The sequence below is a fragment of the Manihot esculenta genome, chromosome 10 (genome assembly GCF_001659605.2).
Source record: "Manihot esculenta cultivar AM560-2 chromosome 10, M.esculenta_v8, whole genome shotgun sequence".
Classification (NCBI taxonomy): Eukaryota; Viridiplantae; Streptophyta; class Magnoliopsida; order Malpighiales; family Euphorbiaceae; genus Manihot; species Manihot esculenta.
Window position 1 is genome coordinate 3,415,005 of NC_035170.2, and position 17,589 is coordinate 3,432,593.

At 34.1% G+C, this 17,589-nt stretch overlaps 2 protein-coding genes across 5 annotated transcripts; both read left to right on the plus strand.

Moving 5' to 3' along the window:
- The first annotated feature begins 1,118 nt into the window (after positions 1-1,118).
- Positions 1,119-6,997, plus strand: LOC110625357 (2-oxoglutarate dehydrogenase, mitochondrial). 2 transcript variants are annotated; one of them, XM_021770979.2, is made up of 9 exons: positions 1,119-1,262; positions 1,735-3,389; positions 3,640-3,866; positions 3,956-4,288; positions 4,561-4,807; positions 5,326-5,454; positions 5,547-5,762; positions 5,872-5,995; positions 6,322-6,997. In XM_021770979.2, exons 2-9 carry the CDS (start codon positions 1,839-1,841, stop codon positions 6,558-6,560), a joined length of 3,066 nt encoding a protein of 1,021 aa, XP_021626671.1. In that variant the 5' UTR covers positions 1,119-1,262; positions 1,735-1,838; the 3' UTR covers positions 6,561-6,997. The 2 variants fall into 2 exon arrangements, with proteins under 2 accessions (XP_021626671.1, XP_021626672.1); XM_021770980.2 differs by lacking the exon at positions 1,119-1,262 and having other exon boundaries at positions 1,287-3,389.
- Positions 6,998-9,738: 2,741 nt separating this feature from the next.
- LOC110624615 (2-oxoglutarate dehydrogenase, mitochondrial) lies at positions 9,739-16,128 on the plus strand. 3 transcript variants are annotated; one of them, XM_043960768.1, is made up of 9 exons: positions 9,739-9,989; positions 10,519-12,165; positions 12,303-12,529; positions 12,618-12,950; positions 13,563-13,809; positions 13,953-14,081; positions 14,173-14,388; positions 14,497-14,620; positions 15,756-16,128. In XM_043960768.1, the coding sequence occupies exons 2-9, from the start codon at positions 10,615-10,617 to the stop codon at positions 15,992-15,994; spliced, it is 3,066 nt and encodes a 1,021-aa protein (XP_043816703.1). In that variant the 5' UTR covers positions 9,739-9,989; positions 10,519-10,614; the 3' UTR covers positions 15,995-16,128. The 3 variants fall into 3 exon arrangements, with proteins under 3 accessions (XP_043816703.1, XP_043816704.1, XP_021625514.1); XM_043960769.1 differs by having other exon boundaries at positions 9,739-9,946; XM_021769822.2 differs by lacking the exon at positions 9,739-9,989 and having other exon boundaries at positions 10,479-12,165.
- The last annotated feature ends 1,461 nt before the right edge of the window (positions 16,129-17,589 follow it).

Here is a 17,589-nt window from a genome sequence, read left to right on the forward strand (position 1 = left end):
ATAACTCTAAAGATAATTTTAATATTTTTTAAGAAAATGTTATTTTCTTTTTATTGTTTAGATATTAAAGAAGAAAATAAAACAAAAAAGTGACTTTTTAGTAGTAAAATACCCTTTATATATTTATAATTAAAATAAAATAATTATTGAGATAAAATATATTTTCATTTTGATGACCGCTGAATTTTTTCACTCCGATCCAAGGGCAGGCCTAATGAATACAGCTGAAAGCTTCTAAGTCTCACCCAATAGTTAGACCCGACCCGCTCAGCTGAAGGACCGGAATTCACCAAGATTTCTCTATCCGGTCAGCCTAATCTTCCGACCCAATAATCAGGCCTCCACTAGACTTAGCCTTAACCCCATCTTTCAGTCCGGTCCGGAAGAGGGAAAGGGGCCAGCCCGTCCGACTGGTAGGTCCACTCGTCGGCGTACCAGGTAAGAATTAAATGGCCGTTACGCATGTAGCAGAAATTTGATCTTCTTGTACGTTCATATCCGTACAGCAGAGACACGTGGCTTAATGACGGAAATTTCGTTATACGTCACTGGCAGACAAAATGAAAGGAATAAAAGGGGAAACACTATCTCACAAAAAAACTCTTTATAAAACCCTATTTTCTGGATTTCAGAGCATCACATTTATTTTCTACTTAATTTTTCTTTAGAGAAAATGAATAGCAATTTTTATTTATTATTTTCTAAGCTTCTTGATTTTCTCCAATTCAAATAAAATGAAAAAAAGAAAAAAATATTTTTTTTCTCACAAAATTCTCTATCTACCATAATTTTAATCTTATCTAAACATAGTATTAAGATTTCAATAGATTCAGTACAAAATAAACATGTTCAACGAATTAAAAATTTTATAAATAAATTACAAAAAATATAAAATATTTTAATATAGAAAGAGAAATTATAAACTTTTTATATAATTGATGAATAAATTAATAAATTTTTTAAATTATAAAATTAAATAATAAAATATTTAGTAATTAAAATTAATTAAATGATTCATCAGTGAATTTTTTTTAAATGTAAAAAATATTTTAATATATTAAATGGTTAATTAATAAATTTTTAATAATATAAATATTAAATAGTAAATTTTTCCAAACGAGAGCTCAAATATCAAGCTTCCAGAAAATGGGAAAAGAAAGGAACGCATAAAGCGGAAAGTGGCCCACCATACCTGGATTTAAGACAGTCATCTCTCAGCAGCGAATAGGCTTTTCTTTTTTACCAATCTCTCTCTCTGACCGGTAATGTTTTCTTTCCTTCAATCCAAACGCTGCATTTCAATCAGTTTTTTTTCCTTTCATATCTGTTTCTCCACTTCTGTGATCTTCTTTCCGTTTTCTGATTTATTGATTCTTTGCTTTCATGTGATTAACTGTGTATGGTTGCTGGGATGGGAACATTTGAGTCAAATTAACAAGAAAAGGAATTTCTATTTTATTTGCTCGATTGTTAAGACGATTTTCGTTTGTTTCTTGCCATCTGTGTTTGCTCTGTTTTTCTGGGTCTTATTTAATCTGAAATTTTATGACTGGCTTCAGAATTCAGATTAATCTGAAATAATAGTTGAATCATGGGTCGATTTTAGTTGAATCTGGGTCTGTAGTCACACTTGGAAAATGTTTGGAGTCTTTTGCTGTTAGGTGAATTAGCAGAATTCGTGGGTATGTCTTCTTTTAACTTATTTATTTATTTATTCTAAACTTTGTTTAACAGGCCTTGTTCCGTTAGAGAAATTACATATGTTCATGCTTGAGGTTTGATCCACGGAGGTACATCTTTGACAAATTTGTGGTATTCTGTACTGTGCATTGTTATCAATGGGGTGGTTTAGGGCTGGCACTAGTGTGGCAAGGCTTGCCATTAGGAGGACTTTATCTCAAAGTGGATCATATACAACTAGAACACGGCTCATTCCTTCTCAGAGTCGTTATTTCCATACCACTGTCTTTAAGTCCAAGGCACAATCTGCACCTGTCCCTCGTCCAGTGCCCCTCTCCAGGTTAACTGATAGCTTCTTAGATGGAACCAGTAGTGTGTACTTGGAGGAGCTACAACGAGCTTGGGAAGCTGACCCGAATAGTGTGGATGAGTCTTGGGACAATTTCTTTAGGAATTTTGTGGGTCAGGCTGCCACATCCCCAGGAATTTCAGGCCAGACCATTCAGGAGAGTATGCGTTTACTGTTGCTTGTGAGGGCTTATCAAGTTAATGGCCATATGAAAGCCAAGTTGGATCCGTTGGGGTTGGAAGAAAGAGAAATTCCAGATGATTTAGACCCAGCACTTTATGGGTTCACAGAAGCTGACCTTGATAGAGAATTCTTTTTAGGAGTGTGGAGAATGTCTGGGTTTTTGTCTGAAAACCGTCCGGTTCAGACTCTTAGGTCTATATTAACCCGTCTCGAGCAGGCTTATTGTGGGAGCATTGGCTTTGAGTATATGCACATTGCAGATCGTGATAAATGTAACTGGTTAAGAGACAAGATTGAAACTCCAACTCCTATGCAGTACAATCGCCAACGTCGTGAAGTTATTCTCGATAGACTTATATGGAGTACACAATTTGAAAACTTCTTGGCCACCAAGTGGGCAACAGCTAAGAGGTTTGGGCTTGAAGGCGGGGAAACTCTTATTCCTGGTATGAAGGAGATGTTTGATAGGTCAGCAGATCTGGGCGTTGAGAGCATAGTTATTGGAATGCCTCATAGAGGAAGATTGAATGTTCTTGGTAATGTTGTTCGAAAGCCGCTTCGTCAAATATTTAGCGAGTTTAGTGGTGGTACAAAGCCTGTAGATGAGGTTGGCCTTTACACTGGAACTGGTGATGTGAAGTATCACTTAGGAACTTCATATGATCGTCCAACCAGAGGTGGGAAGAGAATCCATTTGTCATTGGTTGCAAATCCTAGCCACCTGGAAGCTGTAGACCCTGTTGTTGTTGGAAAGACTAGAGCTAAGCAATTTTACTCCAATGATGAGCAGAGGACCAAAAACATGGGAGTTTTGATTCATGGTGATGGTAGCTTTGCTGGACAAGGTGTGGTCTATGAAACTTTACATCTTAGTGCCCTGCCAAACTACACTACTGGCGGAACTATACACATTGTGGTGAATAACCAAGTTGCTTTCACTACTGATCCGAGGGCCGGGAGATCTTCACAGTATTGCACTGATGTTGCCAAGGCTTTGGATGCCCCTATTTTCCATGTAAATGGAGACGATGTGGAGGCAGTTGTTCATGCCTGTGAGCTTGCAGCTGAGTGGCGCCAGACTTTCCATTCGGATGTTGTGGTTGATTTGGTGTGTTACCGTCGATTTGGACATAATGAGATTGATGAGCCATCATTCACGCAGCCAAAAATGTATCAGGTTAACTCCAATTTTCATGCAAATTAAAACTCCTTTTTGCCTCCATTCCTTTCACCTCCCTTATGCCCTAGTTTACAAGACCTCATTTTTATTATTAGTTTTGTCCACAATCTTATATAACCAAGCTTTGGGTTGTTTTTTATCTTGTTGTCATGGCTGTTTATCCTGATTTTCTGCTAGTAACATGTATTCATTGCTGTCTTTACATGTGTCAAGCTGACTTATCACACTTTATTTGATGGGTGAACAGGTTATTCGAAATCATCCCTCATCTCTTGAGATTTACAGAAAGAGACTTTTAGAATCTGGCCAGGTGGGTGAAGAAGATATTCAAAAGATACAAGAGAAGGTCAATTCGATTCTCAACGAAGAATTCTTGGCTAGCAAAGATTATGTTCCTAAAAGAAGAGATTGGCTTTCATCTCACTGGGCTGGGTTTAAGTCACCTGAACAGCTTTCACGTATCCGAAACACTGGGTATGCCAGCATGGTGACCAGATTTTAATGCTGGCACTACTTGTAACTTAAATATTTTCTTGTTTTGAAATTACTTTGGTATTATGCAGGGTGAAACCTGAGATCTTGAAGAATGTTGGCAAGGCAATCACAACTTTTCCTGATAATTTTAAGCCTCACAGAGGTGTAAAGAAGGTTTATGAACAACGTGCACAAATGATTGAAACTGGGGAAGGAATTGATTGGGCAGTTGCAGAAGCTCTTGCCTTTGCCACTTTGGTTGTAGAAGGTAATCATGTTAGATTGAGTGGCCAGGATGTTGAAAGAGGTACATTTAGTCACCGGCATTCAGTCGTTCATGATCAAGAAACTGGGGAAAAGTATTGTCCTCTGGACCATCTTGTCATTAACCAAGATGAGGAATTGTTTACTGTCAGCAACAGGTGCATTACTATATTTCTATGTTTTCCTTGTATAACTTCTATATCAAAGAAACTTATCGAACATAGCTTGAGCATCCTGGAACTTCAGTTGTTTTTGTATTGGTTTTTCTTTAAGTGACTCTGATGTGTTGGCAAAGGTTATATCAATTATTACTATTTCCTTGAGGTCATTTGTGATTTTAAAATAGGAATATAGAGACGTAGAAATTCTTTTTATTGGAGCTTTATAGTGAATGTCTATAGTAATAAGTTCAAGTTGTTCGTTTCTACAGTTCTCTTTCAGAGTTTGCTGTTCTTGGATTTGAATTGGGTTACTCAATGGAAAATCCAAATTCATTGGTTATCTGGGAAGCTCAATTTGGTGACTTTGCTAATGGGGCTCAAGTGATATTTGATCAGTTCCTGAGTAGTGGGGAATCGAAGTGGTTGCGTCAAACTGGCCTTGTTGTGCTTCTTCCTCATGGATATGATGGTCAGGGTCCTGAACATTCAAGTGCACGGTTGGAACGCTTCCTTCAGGTGATCCCTCGTGAAGGATGTGTACTATGCTGTACATACACATATATACCATCTTGTCCATTTTTTGCATTTCAGTGCTTTGTTTTGTCCATTTAAAGAAAACCCATGAACTGATGATTACTGCTATTTTATGAAACATAGTATCTCTGCATGTCTAGTTGGTCTTGCATTTCCTTGCTTCTTTTTAAGCATTGGTTTGGTCTCCAGGGTTGGACTTTGTTGAAGGTTTTCCAAGGGATGTTAAAATTTCAGTTCAATTTCTTGTAGCCTGACACAAGACAATCCTATAAGAAATATACCTAAATGGTATTTAATGAAAGAACCTAATAGATACATTCTGTTGACTTTAATTCTCGGTTTTTCCACTGATTCTGTTGTTTAGTCACTTCCAGTCTATAGCATGTTGGACTCATGAACTATTCAGATGTACATATTTCTTTTATTCTATGATCCGCATGTATAATGGTCATGAGGATTGCAACACAGTACCACTAATACAGTTATGTATATTGTTGCAGATGAGTGATGACAATCCTTATGTCATTCCAGACATGGACCCAACACTTCGGAAGCAAATCCAGGAATGTAACTGGCAGGTTGTAAATGTTACAACTCCTGCTAATTATTTCCATGTCTTGCGGCGCCAGGTTGGTGTAATTAATTAATTGCTTGATGAAATATTATCCAGCTTGAAGGTGGACATCCTCATTTTCTTAAGTTCTTTGGTTTTGCGTTTCAGCTACACAGGGAGTTCCGTAAGCCCCTCATTGTGATGGCTCCAAAAAACCTACTTCGTCACAAGGACTGCAAATCAAATCTTTCCGAGTTTGATGATGTCCAAGGCCACCCTGGCTTTGATAAACAGGGAACCAGATTTAAGCGTCTCATAAAGGATCAGAATGACCACTCTGACCTTGAAGAGGGTATCAGACGCCTGGTTCTTTGCTCTGGAAAGGTGCATTACGCTCTCAGCTACTGCCTGTTTTTTTCTCACATTTGAATTTGATTCCATACTGGTGATGTAAAAGGCATTTATCTTAAACATTTGAAACTCTTGCATGCAGGTTTACTATGAGCTTGATGAAGAGCGCAAAAAGAATGGTGCTAAGGATATTGCAATTTGTAGGGTGGAGCAGCTGTGTCCATTCCCATATGATCTCATCCAGCGTGAGCTCAAGCGCTATCCAAGTATGTTTTCCAAAATTAGTTTGATAAAAAAGTGATGATGCATACAGACATTTCCTTCCTTTTTCGGGCATTATATTTTCTGCAATAAAATGAAATCTTGATTAGTATGCTGCTATTCAAATTTTCCAGTCTATTAAACATGATGGCTTGTTTGCTTCGACTTGAGTTTGGTTATTGGTTAACATGGTGACTCAGGGCTGTTTGGGAATTGTCATTGGGTGGTTTATATGGAGTGATGATGATACTTGAAATTTTTCTTGCCATTTACCGCTCTCTCCGTTGATTTTACATATGCCTTTGACCCTTATTTTCCTTGTTGCTTTTAGATGCCGAGATTGTTTGGTGCCAGGAAGAGCCAATGAACATGGGTGCATACAATTACATTTTGCTCCGCCTTTGCACTGCTATGAAAGCACTGGGAAGAGGATCTCTGGAGGACATCAAGTATGTTGGACGTGCCCCCTCTGCTGCAACAGCCACCGGATTCTACCAGGTGCATGTGAAGGAGCAGACCGAACTCATCCAAAAAGCCATGCAACCTGAGCCAATAAAGTATCCCTCCTGAACCTTTTCAATCTGTTAAATACTTATCTTAAAGAACAATGTGGCACATCCATTGATAAATCTCCCTTTGTGGAGGCTGGATATTGTTCATGTCCTGTTCACGAAGCTTCTTTTTTTGGGCCAAGGCATAATATCGGTACTCTTTTACAAGTTTATGACACTTCAAGGTATAATGCCGTGCAATAATCAAGTGTTGTCATTGTTGTCAAAATAGGGATTATGTGTAGAAGAGATGGTGAGCTATTTGCATTATGGATGTATACATTCCATCATATTTCTGATTCATTTTGCTGGTAGCATTTCTTTAAAACGCTTCGCTTGCAGCAAGCAAAGATATGGCAATTTAAAGCTTTTCTGGGGATTTTTTCTTTCTTTCGCTTCCTGTATCCCCTTCTCTTTTGAATGGAATAATGAATATCCCTGTGTCATATTTTCCAAGTTTAGTTTGATGATGTTATGTATTTGTTGACCATTTGAAGAACAAGATACCTGAAGAGAAAAACACCAGACACGTATTTTTATGAGGATTGTAAATGATGTTTATATTCTTGAAGCAGCAGGCGATTGTTGATATAACAGTATTTTTTGGAGTAAATTGTGGTTGATGATGCCACTTCCCAGAAAAGAGCCTGGGAAAAAATAAAAAAGCTGGTTTGTATATGAGAAGCCTGGTATCATTTGGTCTTGAATGGTTTCTCAGTCTCACTTTCTGATGATTTTCCCATTTGGTCTTGCTTTGACTAAGGGGCTTTTTGTAAAATTAGGGGTGGGAGAAAATTTATTTATGAATTTGGGGTTGGACTGCCAGGTGGCAGCGGAAAAGAGAGTCGCCTATTTAATAGGAGCCCGCCATTTAGAATGGCACTAATTATTTTTTTTTGTTTTTTAAGAATGGCGGCAACCATTTTTTTTTTTAAAAATAGCCTGGCGCCATGCCATTATTATTTTTTATTTTTTATTTATTTTTTTATAATATTATTATATAATTTAAAAATTACTAATATTATTTAACAATATTACTATATTAATTTATTAAAATAATAAAAAATTTTATCATTAAATAAATATATATAACATTATTAAATTATTTTTATATATTTAATTATAACCGAATTATTTTTATATATGCAGTATAATATTAATTTTATAATTATGAAATTATATATTACAGTAATTTTTTATTTAAAAATTAATAATAAAATTTATTAAATATTAATATATTAAAATTATAAAAAATTATTTATTATTATAAAAATATCTAATATTATTTAATTACAACGGAAGGTGCTTAAATCGCTAGTACGGAAGTATCAGGACCCCTCTTCACATTAGGCGGCCATTTAATTCCTCCAACACGCATGCGGGCAGAGCTGCGAATTGACTGGACTTGCTGTCATTCTTTAAGTCATATCACCGGGCTGGACTCCTTGTGCTGGACTCAGATTCGCGGGCAGTCTGATTTGCCCCGTGTCTGTCTGGGTCAGGACCGAAGAAGCTGGACCGGCTAAATAAAGTAGGTTTCTGAAACTTTAGGCCTATTTCACTTTTCCGAGTTTAGTTTCTCCTAGAGTGAGAAAAGTACGGAGGTTATCAAATTATATAATAATATATTTCATAACTCTCTAAAGTATGAGGGTATTAATATTATTCTGTGATTATATACACCGTATAATAGCAGTCCAATAAAAATAAATTTAATTTTTATAATTTTAAATATTTATTCATATATTAATTAATTAATATAATTATAATATTTTAATAAATAAAAAATAATAAAAAAAATGGTCTGGAGTGGGGCGCCAAACTATTCTTAAAAGATAAAAAAATGGCGACAGGCTATTCTTAAAAAAAAGCTGACGCCATTCTAAATGTCAAATAGCCGCTAAACTCTCTTTTTGGCTGCCATCTAACAGTTCAATCTCAAATTAATAAATAATTTTTCTTCGACCCTAAATCCACAAATAATTCTTCTCTGACCCCTAATTTTGCAAAAAGCCCTTAAACTCCTTAACTAAGTTTACATGGATTTCTAATAAAAAATGAGTGTGGGACCTATGTAAAATCCTATCCATGGATTCATAGTCTCGTTTTTTCCTAGAAAAAAAGGTCCAATTTAGAGCTTCTTGAGTACGCTTATCCGTTATTATTATTAAGTGATTTTTATAAACACTTTCATCATTGTAAGAATTACTTTTATTAAAAAACTAATTAAACTTTATGTATAATTTATTTTAATTTTTTTAAATGAACATATTTTTTTCCAATCAATCACATTATAAAAAATATAAAATTTTAATGAAAAAAAATTATAATAATTCATAATATGATATTTTTAAAATTTTTTAAAAATTAAAATCTATGGTATTCGTATTTTTATTTTTTAAATTTACAAAAAATATATAATTTTGTAGTGTAATTATTTTTTTATAAAAAAAAATTAAATACAATGACTATTTTAAGAAATATAAAAAAATTAACATTTTGAAATATAAAAGATAATAACATACGGTTCAAAAAATAATAATAATAACATACTCTTTTAATAATAAAAAAATATTATTTTTAATTAACAATGGTGTTATTAATTTTATAAAATATTTATTATTTAATTTCTAAATATTATAATTATTAATAAATTAATTCTTACATTTTCAAAAACACATTAAAATGTTTTTACTGTTTTGCAGGGAATATAAAAATAAAATACATTTATAAAATATATATATTTATATATTTAGAAAATACAATTCCGTTAATTTATTATATTTCTATAAAATAATCCGAAAATAAATATCACTCAAAATAATATTAAAATAATATAACCCTACTATATGAATAAAAAATATTAAAACAGATAATAGTGAAATAAAATATTATTATTTAACATTTTATATTTAAATTCTATAATTTTAATTAAAATTTATAAATTTTTTTAAAAAAATTAAAATCTAAAAATTTTATAAAAAATCTTAAGAGATCGTGAAAATTTTAATTAATTTACTATTTTTTATATCAAATTTACTATTTAAATCAAATTCGTATAAATTTGTAATATAAAATTTTAATAATTATATATAAAATTACATACATTGAATTCATATACGGCTCCGATCTAAATGAGAATTATCTGATAAAATAACCTCTGCTGCCCTGGATTGGAAATCCCATGTCCACTAGTGCAGTAAAATTTGCCACAATTTCTGATATGGATCTGCAATCTACGCAACGGCATAAGCCTCTCATTGAAATGCAAATACCAATATTTGCTAAAAATCTGTTGTGACACTTGGCACCAAACAATCACTCTTTAGCATTCTCCATTTTCATATTTTTAGCTTTCCATTCTCTTCCTCCTCCCAGTTAGTTGCACGCAAACTCCGCATCTCGGTGATCACTATCGCTCTTCTAATCTTTTTCTCCTACTGCCAATGTATGCAATTCTGTTGTTTGTATAAATGTATATATGAATATCTATATGGGGATGATATTTTCTATATTATGTATCCTTACATGAGTTCTATTCAACAACAACTTTGATTCTTTGTGGCAGTTTTATATGTTCCTTCTGCTAAATCTAGTCAAGTTTTGATAGTGAATAAGTTCCTCTTTCTAATGAAGTTATATCAGTAATATGCTTCTTGGGTTTCTGTGCAAATATAAAACTTTTCTTGAATCAGACTGAATACTGGTCTTTATATTCTTGGGTTTCTTTCCTTTTTCCTCAGATTTGTCCCCATCACATCTAATTTTCATTTTCCTTATTGGTTTTTTCTACTAGTCAATGTGAGTGCCATTGCAAACGTTTTGCATATGATTTGCGCATTTCATTTCTATGTTTCTTCCATATCAAGTTTAATTCTGTTCATCCACTTCCTCGCCTTTTCATTTCGATCAAATCATAAATCAATGTAAGGTCTATAGAGGACTGTCTAATATTTGCCGCTGATGCTGTCATGCAGGATTTGATTCCCATAGATAAGAAACATATGCTTATATGATCTAGTGAGGCTTGAGCTTGGAAGGTGCAATACTTTGATACTTGAGATTGATAGGCTATGGCATGGTTTAGAGCTGGTTATAATGTGGCAAGAATCGCCATCAAGAGAACTCTCTGTCACAGTGGATCATATATGACAAGAGTACAGGGCGTTCCCTCACAGTATAGGAGTTTTCATCGTACAATCTTTCAGTCAAAGGCACAAGCTACTGCTACCCCCAATTCTGTGCCTCTTTCTAAGCTACCTGATAACTTTCTAGATGCCACAAGCAGTGTGTACATAGAAGAGCTTCAGAAAGCCTGGGAATCTGATCCCAATAATGTAGACGAGTCCTGGGACAATTTCTTCAGGAATTTTGCTGGTCAGTCGGTCACATCTGCAGGGATTTCAGGACAAACAATACAAGAAAGTATGCGGTTATTTTTGCTGGTTATAGCTTACCAGGTTAATGGCCATATGAAAGCAAGATTAGACCCATTGGATTTGGAAGAAAGAGAAATTCCTGATGATTTGGATCCTGCGTTCCATGGCTTTACAGAAGCTGATCTTGATAAGGAATTCTTCCTAGGAGTGTGGAAAATGTCTGGGTTTTTATCAGACAATCGGCCGGTAATGACACTTCGATCCATATTAACAAGACTTGAGCAAGCGTACTCTGGACATGTAGGATATGAGTATATGCATATCGATGATAGTGCTAAATGTAACTGGCTAAGAGACAAGATCGAAACCCCGACAGCGATGACATACAGTAAGGAAAGGCGCGTGGTTTTTCTTGATAGATTAACATGGAGTACATACTTTGAGAATTTCTTGGCTACTAAGATGAAAGCAGCAAAGAGGTTTGGGCTTGAAGGTGGCGAATCACTGATCCCGGGAATGAAGGAGATGTTTGATAGAGCTTCTGACCTTGGCGTTGAGAACATAGTTGTTGGAATGCCTCATAGAGGAAGATTGAATGTGTTGGGTAACGTTTTCCGGAAACCACTTGCACAGATATTTAGTGAGTTTGACAAGAATGCAAAATCTCTCGACGAGGATGGGCTTTATGCAGGTACTGGTGATGTCAAATATCATTTGGGAACTTCTTATGATAGACCAACTAGATCTGGAAATAGAATTCATTTGTCTCTGGTTGCAAACCCCAGCCATTTGGAAGCTGTAGACCCAGTTGTTCTTGGTAAAACTAGAGCAAAGCAATATTATAGTAATGATGTGGACCGGATTAAGAATATGGCCGTTTTGATCCATGGGGATGGTAGCTTTTCAGGGCAAGGTGTAGTTTATGAAACACTACATCTTAGTGCACTTCCTAGCTACACTACGGGTGGGACTATACACATTGTAGTGAACAACCAAGTAGCCTTCACTACCGATCCAAGGTCAGGGAGATCTTCACAGTATTGTACTGATGCTGCTAAGGCCTTGAATGCCCCAATCTTCCATGTAAATGGAGATGACATGGAAGCAGTTGCTCATGTCTGTGAGCTTGCAGCAGAGTGGCGCCAGACTTTCCATTCTGATGTTATAGTTGATATAGTATGCTATCGTCGATTTGGACATAATGAAGTCGATGAGCCATTTTTCACACAGCCAAAGATGTACAAGGTTAGCCTATTGTCTAAGGGTGATTTTTTTCTTTAGATTTGAGGCATATCTCAAATCTCAAATGCCCCTCTCTCACTTAACTCTTCTTGATGTGAACTTTATTTCTATGTTTCTGAATTGGAGTTTTGCGGTAACAGGTCATTCAGAAGCATCCCTCTTCTCTTGAAATATATCAAAATAAATTGTTGGAATCTGGGGAGGTCACACAAGGAGACATTGATAGAATACACAAAAAGGTCAATAGAATACTTAATGAAGAATATTTGAACAGTAAAGATTATTTTCCTAAAAGAAGAGATTGGCTTGCATCTCATTGGTCCGGCTTCAAGTCTCCTGAACAGCTTTCCCGTATCCGAAACACTGGGTATGCCAGTGTCTCACTCATCTTTTATAGTCATTCGTGCATCTCTAAATCGTTTGAGTTATGACATGAAATTTCTGGCGTAACACAGGGTAAACCCAGAAGTGTTGAAGAAGGTCGGTAGAGCAATCACAGTATTGCCAGATGATTTCAAGCCTCACAAACAAGTGAAAAAAATATATGATGACAGGGCACAGATGATTGAAACTGGGGAAGGCATTGACTGGGCACTTGCTGAAGCACTAGCTTTTGCAACATTGCTATCGGAAGGTAACCATGTAAGACTCAGTGGCCAAGATGTTGAAAGAGGTACGTTCAGTCATCGCCATGCTATGGTTCACGATCAGGAGTCAGGGAAAAAATATTGCACTCTGGATCATGTTGTGATGGACCAGGATGAGGAAATGTTTACTGTGAGCAATAGGTAGTATTTGGTAACTTCTTTTGTGCACTTGCTTGTGTTTTACCATTATTTGTTATGCTAAATAATGCATTTTAGCTGATGCATTTTTGAATCCTTTTTGGTGAATATTACATTCTAACTGATAGAAACATGCCAAAAACTTCTTGACACTTACCTGTGAGGTTTTATATGCTGCCACTGTAATTCTGCAGCTATATATTAGAATTGATTGCAAGTTTGGCTATGAAAGCCTTAATCTATACTCGACACTCAAGCCAACCAATTATCAATTCCGATCAATACATACGCATTGAAAATATATAATTGCTGATATTTAAGAAAAATTTTGTATCCTGGTCTAATACTACAAGTTCTAGTGGCTGAAACAGCAGAGTTGCTATTGTAATTTGTCCTGCAGCGTTCTCTTAAGTAATCAAAATGCTCATGCCTCTTATGATTTGACTCCTATAAAGGTGTATTCTACACTTTCTGGATATTCAGGAAGAATATATGAATTATGAGCTCAGATGAAATCTATAGAAGAATGCAGTAGGGAATTATATTTCAGTTGTAAACAGCAACCATTACTTTTGAATGTTCTCATGTGCGAGCAGTCTATGTTCTTGTATGCAGCTCTCTTTCAGAATTTGGTGTGCTTGGGTTTGAATTGGGTTACTCAATGGAAAATCCAAATGCTTTGGTTATGTGGGAAGCTCAATTTGGTGATTTTTCTAATGGAGCTCAAGTGATGTTCGATCAGTTTCTGAGTGGTGGGGAGTCAAAGTGGCTACGCCAAAGTGGACTAGTTCTGTTGCTTCCTCATGGTTATGATGGCCAGGGTCCTGAACATTCAAGCGCACGATTGGAGCGTTTCCTTCAGGTACTACAGTAACAAGGTCCTCAGCATTTAAAAACCAAACCGAACATGGGTTTATCTAGAATATATACTGAATCATGAATAAGCAACCAGCATTTCATTTGGTTTTACTACGGTTGAATTGGTGGTTCTATATCTAATGACAGATGAGTGATAGTGATCCCTTTGTTGTGCCTGAGATGGATTCATCGCTCAGAAAGCAAATCCAGGAATGCAATTGGCAGGTTGTGAATGTTACTACTCCTGCTAATTACTTCCACGTGTTGCGTCGTCAGGTTAGAAGACAATGACTCAGGTTGTGTTTCCTTGCAAAACTTCAGACAATATTCCAGATTTCTTCTGATACTTGTCTCTTATTTACCCCAGATACACAGGGAGTTCCGGAAGCCTCTAGTAGTGATGTCTCCGAAGAACCTGCTTCGCCACAAGTCCTGCAAGTCAAATCTGTCCGAATTTGATGATGTCCAAGGCCACCCTGGTTTTGACAAACAGGGAACCAGATTCAAGCGACTTATAAAGGATCAGAATGATCACTCTGATCTTGAGGAGGGAATCAGGAGACTGATTCTTTGCTCTGGAAAGGTAGTATTTGTTAAACTATGGTTCACTTGTCTGGGTCTGCATTTTCTAACTGATAATGCAAAGAAAATGGTCATTTGATGTTATATATGTATCTGTGCTGCGCTGCAGGTTTATTATGAGCTTGATGAAGAACGTAGCAGGATCAACGAGAAAAATGTTGCAATTTGTAGAGTGGAACAGCTCTGTCCCTTCCCATATGACCTCTTCCAGCGTGAACTCAATCGTTATCCAAGTATGTTTCCACTGTTTCATCTCCATGAGATATCTCATATTGAAAATACATAAAAATAAAAATTTCTAATTGTAGTATCGAGGTTTCTTAAAGTAAAGTAAGAAAATGAAAAATAGATTGAACAAGTGTTCGTTTTCGGAGATTTTGAAAGCTTCAAATACTTTTCATTTTTAAAAAACTTTACTCTCAAGGAAACTTAATATTTTAACAATAGCTAATTGAACAAAAAAATCCAATGTTTACATTATTTTATTAATCTAAACATTTAAATTTTGAATAAATTAATCTAATATTTATATTTAAATATAATTTTAATTAATTTTTTAAAAAAATCAAAATGTGGGAGTTCAAAAATTATCTTACATGTAATATTTTATTATTTTTTAAATATAAATTAATTCTACGTTTGAAAATATTATTAAATTAATTGATATATTTAATTTTAAAAACAACATAATCTAACTATTAAACATGCTGCATCAGTCTACAACTTTAACAGTAGATGAATTTTATTTTGTATTAATAATTATAAAAATTTTATAATAAATATATTATTTTTAATTATTTTGTATATGCTATTATTTTGAATTAAATAACATATTTATTATAAAATAAATAAAATTCATTATTGTTAAAGGTATCAACTATATATTTAATAATTAAATTTTTTATTTTTTATTTTAATTTTAAAAATTAATTAAAATTTTAATGGTTCACATTAAAATACTAAATGACTTGAACGTTGGATTTTTTTAAATCAAATTAACCTTTTATAATTTCATACTTTATAAAGAAAACTTGATACCAAATACGGTAACGTGTCAGGAAGGTATTTCGAGCTGATAAATGAGTTGATTTTGATAAATTCAACTTATTTTGAATATTTTTTTCAAAGTCATAATTGTAGATTATTTTTGGATCAAAATAGTTAAAATTTTGTCACTAAATTTTGGATTATTTCAAGCAGAATCCAAGTTTAAATGTTAACTAGGTAAATTTTAGAGTAAGATTTATGTGGATCCTATTATAATCAATGATCAAAATCTACATATGTACATATAACAGTTGCATTGAAAATTTAATATTTTTTTTTATAGAGGTAATGTGCAACTGAGGCCATGGTTGATTGTTACAGATGCAGAGATAGTTTGGTGCCAAGAAGAGGCAATGAATATGGGGGCCTACAATTACATTAAACCTCGTCTTTACACAGCCATGAGAGCCATGGGGAGAGGATCTTTTGAGGACATCAAATACGTTGGCCGACCTCCATCTGCTTCCACAGCTACTGGCTTTTATGTTGTTCACAAAAACGAACAGCTTGACCTGGTTCAGCTAGCTATGCAGCCTGACCCTATCAAATGTCCCTACTAATTTTTCCATTCAACATCAACCTCAAGATATTAAAAAAAAAAAAATTGTTCCATTCATGATCTTATTATGTTATCTTGAAATATTGTCTGCCAAGTTTGCTTCTCATTTATGAATTTTTATTGGAGTTTTAAATACTTGCACGCCAAAAGTTTTGGTTTTTGCTTATTGGGTCTGATTCGTGTTAGTTTTGTTTGGAAATAAGGCGTATTAAAGTTGATGTTCTGAAATTTAGAAAATAGAATTTACAGTGATTATTTGAATTTGGTTGAATAAAAGACGTTTATCAACTTTTATCTCTTTTTATTTTGTTTACCAGTGATGTCTAAACGTCTCTCTGTTACAGTGTTACCTGTCTTTGTTATTCAGATCTATACGTACAATGTGTCAGAATCTCTCTCCACGCTAGAAAGTCATTTAATTCCTCTAGCGCGCATGCGAGCAGAACTATAAGGTAACTCGAATTGCTCCCCAACCTCTTGTCACGTTACTAGACTAACTTTCCTTCAGATAGGTCCGCGCGTGTGGCCTGTCCGGCCTGCTTTTTGTCACCGCACTGGAACACGCCTCGTGGGGTTAATTTGCTTTGAGAAATCGTTTTTAAGGTCTGATCTTGTTTTTAAATATAGTAAGGTTCACGGTGATCAAAAGTAATGACAAAAAACGAAAGAGGAGGTGAGATGGAGATAAAAAAAGATTATTTTCTTTAACTAGACTTTTTTATTTTATATGATCCACATGTGCACGCTGCTTATAATTGATGTACGATTTGAAGGACCTACCTACTTTCACATGTGACAGCTCCATAGATCATATTACCCTTATCAAAAAACAAAATTTTAAGAAATTTATCACTGAATTTATATATAATATTTTTTTCAATAATTAGCATATGGAAATTTTGGTATAATTTTCATCATTCCCATTTAGTAATCGAGTATTTTTTTTTAATGTATATTAACATGTAAGATAGTACTGTGATATAAACTTAATAAAGAAAATTTAAATCAATAATCCTTAACTCCTCATTATTGTAGTTATTTACCGGATTGAAAAATTTTAAGTTGAAACACAGTTAAGGTCAATTGTATTAAAAAATAAAAAATAATTAAAATAAAAAGGTAAATTTATTAAATTAGTTTATCGAGAAGTTAAAAAGCAACTGTTAAAAATTTTTTTGTAAACTGAATTTAAAGTATAAATAATCTGAATTTTACTCTATTTTTATATTATAAATTTACATAAATCGAGTCTAAATAAAAATTTTAAATGTATTACAGCTGAATTATATAAATAATTAATCGGATATGATTAATGTAGCTTTCGATTATTGAGCTTTCAATCATATACGTACAAGAAATACATCACATTTATTGTATTCACAATATACTAAACGTTTTCTATTATTGCCCCACGGTATTGCTACTTCTTATAATCAATAAATTCTTCATTAAATTTAATAAAACTAGCCTTTTCTACTAAGATAACTTGAAATTTCACGTCAGTTTATAATGAGATAATATATTTTTTAAAAATATTTTAGACACTCCTCCTTTAAAAAATTAAATTAAACCTACTTTGAATTTAATACATTTTAA